Raw genomic sequence first — 9,933 nt, 5'->3', positions numbered from 1 at the left:
AAGATACACAGGTGCAATCTAATTCATACTACGTTTCATTTGGACTTTTGAGTTCCCTAGTTTGTTGAAACTGATAAACCTCTAAATTCAAAGTTTGTACCATTAACAGATACACGCTCCAATTACCCAAACATACCCTGACATACGTATTTACTAGGTACCCAACTCCTGATAGAACTCAAATGTATAAACAAGCTCAAGTAGATTTACTGTAAAGAAATCACATAGAAATCGCTCATCCAGCTGAGCAACATCCCCCTGACATCTGCTTTTTCTACCCATGCGGTCTACAATAAAATATTATTTATTGTCCCATACACTTTTTTTTTCTTATAACTTCCATTTTTATTCACACATTAAAACAGGGGTTTAAATAAGTGACTTGATCAAGATCAGCTGAAAATCTGAGGCATCTGCCAGGCACCACACCTGTATTTACAAATCCCTGGTTGATGCTTTAGTCACAGCAAACTCCCTCCTTCCTTTTAATACTCACTAGAATTCAATTCTTAAAATATTACTCCTATAAAATTTTGTCGAGTCTTGTGATTTTTTTAAATTTAAATAGCAAGAGAAATGTTTTTCCAATAGCTCTACTGAGTGAAATAAAACACTGATTCCTGCCTTGCTTTCAGCACGATCCAGTCTCCAGCTCAGCTGTATTCACTTCACTCCTCACTTGCATGGACTTTTCTTCCTACAGCATTTTAAAAGGCCTAATTTTTACTTCAGATTTTCATTCTGTGTACGTCACCAGCTGTGAGAAAAGCAACTTTCTTCATGTACTTGGTTTTATTTGGGGGTTTGTTCCAGTGCAAAGTCAAATCCTCTTAAACCTTCAATTGTTTCCCAGCATTATTCATGGGTACCCTATACTTTGGGTAGCTATGTATAAAGTCTTTATCATTCTAACCTCTAAGTTTTTGATGTATCATAGAATTTAATTTTCTAGCAAGATTTTTTTCATTCTACTGTAAGTGTTATAATACATTACTCTGTGAAACTATTTCTCTCCCCAGTGCAACATCCAGCAACCCAGAATATCATGGTGTAAGAGCGATGTTAGTCTGGAGCCATCTACTGGTTGTATTGCTGAGCTTTAATAGACAGATTTGAAAAACCACTTTACACTTGCAATTTTATTGTAATTATAAAAATAACAGCATATACTAATAGATTAATCACCTAAGTATGCAATGTTTCTTGTGGACTGGTTATTTAAGTTTAAATACTCAGTGAACATTATATGTCCCAATTATCAAAATAAAAAGAATTTATTTATCTTGCTTTAATAAACAAAACAAAAATGGAAGGGAGGGGGCTGGAAGAAAGCTCCTATCTCTCAATAACACCAAAAAGAAAAAAAGGAATAAGGTAATATTAATGCTAAGATGTAAACAATTTGGTGAAGTAATCCAGTTATCTTTAATTTTATTTCTGTGATGAAAAGGATAAATAATTCTTATTGTATTACTCGATGCTTCATAATATCTCACCTTGAATTTGTATGTGTTGTTCTAAAATAGCTGAGATGACCCATGTGTGGTTTTCTTGGGATTAAAAAAGGTCTCAGTCAATTTTATGACGTTCTTCAAAGGTTTTCATTAAAAATAAATTCAGACAAAAAAGGCAACAGATGAACAGAAGTATGAAGCCTTTAAAATCAGAAGTTCTAATAAGCGAACTACTGCAAACTAAAAATAATCCACACAATTTAGAGTTTGGAGACCAGAAGTATATTTATATAATGATGCTGCTTGTTATGTATTTACTCCTTTATTATACAATGAAATTGGTAATTATTTGTGCTGTAATTTAGTCTTATTTCTATTATTGCAAGAAAACATGCAACTTGTAACTGTCTCTGCAGGAGCAAGAGAAAGCATTTTACAGATTTTACCAGTTTTTTACAGTTTTTACCAGAGATTCTTTGCACCTATTAAGTATACATATACATCTACATATATGTATATATACACACAGACACACAAAAATATATACATATTAACTCAATATGCTAATGTCTATATATACATATGCATATGTATGTATATATACATGTGTGCATAAACATGCATATATGTGTATATATATGAAAATATACATATATGTATGCAATATACATATTCACCTATATTTGTATATACATATATACACACACACATGCATACACATGCATGCAAGGCTATATATCACAGCTAACATCTAACCTGCACCTCCTACAATCTCAGTTAAAGGAAATCCTCTGTTGGCTGTTAGTTGCACTGGGATCAAACATTTGCCCTTATTCACATTTGCCCTCAGCTGAACCATCGGCAGGAGAAACTTCCAACAGGAGCTGTAACTGGCAAGTAATTTTATCAAAAAATGCAAAATGCAATTTAAAATGTATAAAAGGCAGATAAACAATAAGACTTCCCAGCATAAACAGGAAAGCATAAACATATTGCAGGTTTGGAGACCAGACTATGGGAGCTAAAACTAAGAAGAAAGACATTGCCACCATCACAAATGGAATGGGTAGAAACACCTGCAAGAGAAAGGAAAAAAAATGGTTTAGGAAATAAACTGACCAACTGTGTTTTTATGTGTCATTCATAAGAGTAATAACAGTACAAGATAGGCATATTTTCTAAAATACTTGCTCAGGCTCCTTCTGTTGTCAAGGGGGAAAGATGGGCAGTTCCTGAAAACCGTTTGTCCGCATATGATATTACGGGCTCCCAAAAGAAACTCAGGGTTGGGTGTCTAGAAGAAGCCTTCTCAATAAGAATACGCTTCTCACCCAACTTTCTGACAGCTAGATTGAGAGGAAATTAAAGCTATCCTTAACGTCTGTGGTTGTATCAGGAAAGATGGGAGCAGACCAAGGTTTAATCAACTGTGAATGACCAGCCTGGATCCCACACTGTTCCGGTTACTGCTCCACACAAGTGCGATTTCACATTGTTTGCAAATCTCCCCCACTCTGCATATATCCACCTCCTGTTTTCAAGTGCAAGCTCTCTTGGGCAGAGACCATCTGTTTTTTTCTTTTCCTTCTACAGTGAAGCAAAGTTTTTGAATAAGGCTCTGAACATTGTGACCATTATCTGTATTTTTGCAGTAACCATCCACTTTTAACTTGCACTTGTTCCATAACTTTTGCACGCTACCCATGACTCAGAAAAATCTGTAAAAATATTTTGTAACTTAATTCCATTTACTTTGTATGGTCGATGTAGATGAGGCTCCCGGTATCGAAGTACAATCAGGCTTGCACAAGTCAATCCAATCATAAGCCAGGCAGAAAATCCAAAGTAATTTGTTAACGTAATAAGGTCAGAGGGGATGATAAAAATGGATGCAATGGTGGTTGAAAAAATCATGGCTGGTGCTGGAGTACAGGAGTGGACGTTAAGCATGGATATTAAAACAGGTAAATGTCCTGACTGACTTCCAGCATAGCTTAATCGGCCTAGTGTAAACATGCTGCTGTTGAGGGCACCAAATATTGAGATAGCAACAGAGAGAGGAATGATCCAGGCAACAGAGGGGATCACTCGATCAGCCCAAGTGACTGCCACAGCAACTGCAAGAAAGCAAAGCATTAGTGTAGTGTAGGTACCATGTTCTGAATTACTGACTGATTCAACAGAAACAAAAATATAAGAAACTATTTACCAGCTATGCCTGTTTTTTTGTTACAGTAGTCAAACATGACTAATTTAATCCTAAGGGTATTTAATTCAGGAGCTAAAAGTTTTCTGGGGCAGATGACAGCAAGAAGGAGTGCTGCCTGCCGGAGCCAGCCAGGTGAACCTGCTGGGGCCAACACCACGGCAATGGACTGCCCGTTGGGAGCAGGCTGCATCTCACTGCCATGAATCACATGCGTACGAGCACGGGCAAGGCCATGTGGGGAAAGAAAATGAGCGCATTAGTCCCCGGCGTGACCACAGCGGTGACATGATCTACTGTTGTGAGGAAACTGCCAACATAAGCGCACGTACTTGCAGAGACGGGTCAGCGAGTGTGTTATTAATGAGGTTTTGCTTTGGGTGGAATTGGGAAATGTGAAAGATTATTTCTGAACAGGAGATATTCAATATTGCTTGGAAATTAGCTATAGCCCATATTGCAGCAAGGACTAATATTTAGTGGGTCTATAACCAACCGCCATGAGAAATGCAGGTCTTCCAATGACCTGCATAGTATAGGAAGTTATTAGAGATGGGGAAAACAACCCTCCAGAAAAAAGTAGTGAAAGAACAACAACTGCAGCAATGCACAGCAATGTTTGAAACAAGAGCTATCATTTTAAGGCTATCTCCTCAGCTGACACAGATAAGCACAGTTCCCCTGGTATGTCCAGAGCTGGTCATGCCAGCTGGGCAACTGGTATTCACGGACACTCTGGTATTTGCTGCCTCTTTCATGGTAGGATGGATCTGCAAACATACGCATCTCTCCCAGCAGACAGCCTGAAAACAGCTGGGCAGTAATACGAGGTGGCCAAGTGACAGCTACACCGCTCCCATTTATGTTATTGAGCTGTTTCCACAGAAAAAAAATAATTGCTCCGTCCAAATGAGATATGTTTTTTGTCACTCCTGGAGGCGAAGTCTAACAGCTCAGCTTCATTAGAATGGTATTTAAAAGTGCTGTTTGGACAATCAAATACAGCTCCTCTTGGACCTTTTCATGGATAGCTTATTGGCACAGGATCTGAGAGAGGCTTTACGTACATTAGACTTACGTTTAGCCTTTTCTAAGGAATCACAATATTTATCATGAATAACCCACACACACCCAAAATGGCTCTATTTTGTGTCCATAGTTCTTTTCTACATTACTTATCACAGTAGACTTGTCCACCTCCTAAAGAGTAATGGCTTTAGCCTGAGACACCATGAGGCAGGGAAGGAAGAAGGAGATAGGATTAAAATGACAGGAAAACAAAGGCCTTCTCTCTACTCAACAGAGACCTGATCTTCACCTCATTTTCCAGGTTTTAATACACTTCTGACTTCTTTTCAGACAGTGAAGGTATAAGACAACATTTTCAACACCTAATAACATCTGTCTGCATTCAGTCCAACCTGTGTCATACACTAAAATTAAACAAGAATTTTCTGTTAAAACTTAGAATGAAACCCAAACTTCCTGACTGTGAAGTCAGATGAACAGAAGTAACCCAGTAAATTGACATCAGATAGGTGTGCTAATGCACCACACCTTTTTAACTAAAAAAATATCAAATCCATACCTGAAGAGACAATTTCCTTAGGTGTGAGGACAGTCAGATATGAGATGTTCACCAGTAAATAAAAAACAATTACAGCAGGAACAGCAGTCATCACAGTTAAGGGGATATTTCTACTAGGGTTTTTCATCTCTTCTGAAAAATAAGATTTAAAGAGACTAATAAAGCAAGCAGTGTAGCTTCTGCAAGTGTGTTTCAGTAGTGAAACTGTGCAGAACTTGACAAGACTCATACCAAAGTAACTCCTGCCCCAACCCCTAACCATGGCTGCTAAGCTACTTTGCTTGTGAGGTCCTACAGCAGTTCTCAAATAGTTTATTATCAAAGAAGCCTAAACATTTTTTTTTCCATTTTTTAATTTCTTTTTTCTTATTTAGCTATTTTTTTAGCTATCTTGGAAGGAGGGATAGAGCTCTGATAGACTGATTTAAAAATGACAAAAGGATTGATAATTTTTCTTCGATTTGATTAAACACATATTTGACTTACATTAGAAAATTGATTTGGTAAGAAATTTTCAAGTAGCCATACTTCTAAATCCTTAGCCTAAATGCAAGACTCTAAGGTCAGGTTATTATTACATCACCTCATGAGTCCTGATCTGAAACTTCGGACTGTATTTTCCTATTTCTGCAGAAAACCTTTCTCTTTGTCCTTATACCAGGAAATACAGAAAAAGTAACAGGAGAGAATGAAGGTATTGACGTAAGAGCGGTAATGCAGTGGCCTTAAAAGGGAGCCACTCCCAGCTGGGTTCTGCTGTTGATAATCTTTTCTACGGCAAAACGGGCGGAGGAAAGCTGTTCAGTGCTAAGCCTGGCATCTTAGCTTAAAACTATTCTTACCAAATAAGGAAAAAACTCCAAATTTTGCAGCTGAACTGAAGCACTGGCACACATTCCTGACAATGTGATAGTCCAGCAAAAGACAGAGCTGGTTTTCAGAACCCTAATAATGCATCCTCACCTCAGTCAAAAAGGGTCTTTTTTGTCTCTCACTCCTTTATCCCTTCCCTCTTGCTCCCTTTCCCCTTCTTGCTTCCCTCAGCGTTCACAGAAAACTTGGAGTATTAACAACCAATAACTCACAAGGGCGAAGAAATGAAAAGTCAAACATGCAGCTTACTGAAGCTGTTTTTAGGAGACAGAAATCCCTTTCCTCTCTCAAATGTAATTTGGGTCTCCTGCCCACAACACCAGCTTTGAGCCTGCCCCAGCACGTGCTGTAGTGCACAGAGCCAGCGGGACTGAATGAGCACAACTGCAGAATTCAGACATGGACTACCGGAGAATCTGGGATTTATTTCAAATGTAAGAAATACACTTGGTAATTTCGAGCCCAGAAGAGGACAATCACCAAAACTGACAATTTAAATTTATCTTTCCATTTGTTTCGTGATCGTTACAGTCCTGCCATCCAGCTGGCACCTGATGCATCAGCTGAAGCTCACAGGAATTAAGTTATTGTTGTAGAACTGGAAATTCAGTTCAGAAGCGGACTATTCCATAGGCTGTATCTGTCTAAACAGCTGTGCTGCCCAGTGTATGGTATTTATTACTGCTGCTAACAGATCAGAAAATAAAGTAATATTTTACCAATAATTTTGTATTTTCTCAGGCTTACAAAGCTAAATGCTTGCCTTTAAGGAAATCCAAAGATTTTAAAACTATACTTTGTTGATTTTTATTACCTTTTTTATCGCAGCATATTGTTAACACTTGAATAGCTGGATTGTAACAATAACAGTCATTTTTTTAAATATTAACCCAATTTTCACACTGTTCTCACCATTGAACTTTGTGTTACACATTTCAAACACTCAGTTTATTTAATGTTTTATATGTGATAGAGTTAAATGGGTAAATGCAGTTAAAGATACAAAAGCAACGTCTACTTGCTTCCAGACTTAATTCTGGAAATCTGATGATACTATAAAACACTATTCATTTAACTTGTGACATGCATAATTAACATTATGAACATTATCTCTGCAGATTTCATGAAAAACTGCTCTATTTATTACTGCCACATGTGTCACTAGATACAAAATAGGATTAGTAAATGGATATTCAAAAGGTTTTGAATGTTTAAAATTGAGCACAAGTTATATGAAAGGATTTACACCACCTTCCTTAGATTCTTCTTCACCTTCTGTGCAAAACTCTGTTTTCCCAAGGAAGTGGCTACTGACCATCCTATATATTCCACAAAATTTCTGTATTTTAACACAAATCAAAATTAATTTGTCCATGTACAAACCAGCTGCATAAACTCAGAGAAGGTACAGATATTTAAATGCAAACTAATCAATTATCTTTTTGGATTTCGTCCTTACTGTGCACATAGTTTGGCATGGATGTCTTAATCCTTTTCTAAAAATGCACTGACAGTGAGAAAGACAGAATGCAACCTTTTAAGGTACGGAAAACTCTGTTTATGCATGAGATTTCAAATGAACCACTTTGATTTCTCTTGTACTCCTCCCGAAATGTCAGCCTGATTCTGGAGACTGCACAAGAAGCAAGACGCTTCCCTAGAGAGGAACAACGCCTCTTCTACAAGCCCAAACAAACACAGTACTCACGCAAAACATGAGAGACCCTATGATCTTGAAGGAGAGACAAGTTCTACCAAGATGAGCTGAGGAACCTAAGAAAGGTGACTGCAGAGCAAACTCTAAAGAAGAGGGGTGAGATACCTGCCATATAATTGAGGGACCACCAGCCACCGTAGGCATACAGTCCTTGGAAGAAGGCTTCGGCAACCTGTGACGCGCCGGGGATCTCTGAGCTGAATGCGTTCTCAAACCTGGCCAGACTCTCTTTTCTCCCACCAGCGAGGAGAACTATGCCACCGATGGCGATTACAGACAAGGCCACCATCTTCAGCAGAGTGAAAACTGTCTGCACCCATGCAGCCATTTTGACACTGCAGCCATTCAAAATCCCCAGGGACCAGAGGACGGCCAAGGCCAAGCATTTCTTCACCGCTTCCGGTGCAGGGCAAGCGCCGTAGAAGGGCTGGGCAGCATATTCAGCAAACAGCAAGGCTCGAGCAGCATTTGATGCCGGCTTGGTAAACGTTGACGTCCAGATAAACACAAAGGCAGGTAGTGATCCAAGGCCTCTTTTAATATGGCTGTATTCTCCTCCAGAGAAGGGCAGAGCAGTTCCCAGCTCTGCATAGCAGAGGGAACCCATCAGAGAAACCAGCCCAGACACAGTCCAGATAGTCAGCGCGACACCAACGTTGAGTAAGGAATGCTTTAACACCCCCGTGGGAGACACAAAGATCCCTGCCCCAACAATCGACCCTATAATAAAACTCACCCCATCAAAATAACCTATATTTCTTTTGAGTTGCATCTTGGCCTTTTCTTCTCTTTTCACATCTTTGAGATCATCGCTTTTTCCTTTTCCCATTTTTTCGTGTTTTTTCACAGCAGATTATATGACTTCAGAGGCTTGATTACACCTATTTCCCTTTCAATTTGTTGTTAGCAGACTGTCATGGCTCTACTTGCTAGTGAAATGTTATGGGAAGCCTGGCTTAATCATTCAGAAAGAAAGAGCATACTTTGGGTTTTGATGTCTTCTGTGTGAAGATCATTAACCAAACGCTTCAAGAAACACTGGCAAATCATATACATGTTGGTTTAATATGTACTTCAGAAATTATTACGGTCTGGAGGTATTTTTAAAGAAAACAGCATAACAAATAATGCACAGTAAATGCTCATTTCTCGGCTAATTTTCATCAACATATTTCAATTTTTTTTACGTATGTCTTCAGTGACAACTGCCAGAGGCGGATAAATGTGATCCCTGCACCCAACCTAGGGAAAGGGGAAGGGTATGGCAGCATGGACAAAGAAATCGGTCCTCCTTATCTTACTGACAGCAACGTGGGCATTAGTTGAACAGCCTAGTTCTGTTTTTCCATCGTCAGTACACAAAATGGACAGTGATAACCAGCAACCACCAGTACCTTTTGCCAAATCCTCATTAGTCACTGGGCATACTAAAGCTTATTTATACTTCACTCATTAAACACTGCCCAGGAAAGAAAATTACCAGTTTATTCCCGGTTTTTCTTGAGCACTCATCATTATGGGAGTACCCAAGCACTTCCTAAGGAGGTATTAACCTTGTGACACCACTGTGAGGGGAAGGGGCTGTATCATCGTTTCCACCATCTCTAGGGGGGCTGTACAACAGACAGATGAAGGCTGAAAGTTCCCACAGGTTTGGTGTGTGCCTTTTAAGGTGCGGCCACTGATTTTTCTACATATTTAACAATCTGTGGTGTACTTTATGTTCAAAATACAGAAAAGGAGCTTCTCTTCAATCAGATGCGGATATACCATTGCCATAGACTTTCACCCCAAGAAAAATGTATTTATTCTTTCTAGGAGATGTAGAAAAAAGTGGGCAGAAAGCAGGAAACTAACTAAAAAGGAAGCTCAGCATATACCTTAAGGGTTGTTAAGTGCCCAAACTAGTAGATGCAAAGCTCTTATTATTGCCAGTCAAGTTGCATTTGTCCTGAAGGTCAAAGCTCAGTAATGTAGCCCATAAAACTCACGGCTTTTACAGGGCCCAACTTCAAAGACACAGTGGTTTGGCTTGGTCCTGAAAACTAGGATTTTTACACAAGTACAAAATAAATTCATCTAAAAAATTAGGTTT

At 38.8% G+C, this 9,933-nt stretch overlaps 1 protein-coding gene across 1 annotated transcript; it reads right to left on the bottom strand.

Moving 5' to 3' along the window:
- Positions 1-1,187: 1,187 nt before the first annotated feature.
- Positions 1,188-8,667, bottom strand: SLC7A13 (solute carrier family 7 member 13). Its single transcript, XM_009945594.2, has 4 exons — positions 7,944-8,667; positions 5,249-5,380; positions 3,207-3,571; positions 1,188-2,530 (listed from the first exon to the last, which is right to left on the bottom strand). Exons 1-4 carry the CDS (start codon positions 8,665-8,667, stop codon positions 2,285-2,287), a joined length of 1,467 nt encoding a protein of 488 aa, XP_009943896.1. The 3' UTR covers positions 1,188-2,284.
- Positions 8,668-9,933: the final 1,266 nt, after the last annotated feature.

The sequence above is a fragment of the Opisthocomus hoazin genome, chromosome 3, assembly GCF_030867145.1.
Source record: "Opisthocomus hoazin isolate bOpiHoa1 chromosome 3, bOpiHoa1.hap1, whole genome shotgun sequence".
Lineage (NCBI taxonomy): Eukaryota > Metazoa > Chordata > Aves > Opisthocomiformes > Opisthocomidae > Opisthocomus > Opisthocomus hoazin.
The sequence above is the reverse complement of the archived record's forward strand: the minus strand, read 5'-3'. Positions and strand labels throughout refer to the sequence as shown.

Excerpts from the sequence above, each read along its gene's own strand:
- SLC7A13 (XM_009945594.2), bottom strand. The coding sequence starts at position 8,667 with ATGGGAAAAGGAAAAAGCGATGATCTCAAAGATGTGAAAAGAGAAGAA. Across the intron at positions 5,381-7,943 it reads GTCCCTCAATTATATGGCAG|AAGAGATGAAAAACCCTAGT; the intron begins GTATCTCACCCC and ends CTTATTTTTCAG. Across the intron at positions 3,572-5,248 it reads TAAGGAAATTGTCTCTTCAG|TTGCTGTGGCAGTCACTTGG; the intron begins GTATGGATTTGA and ends GCTTTCTTGCAG.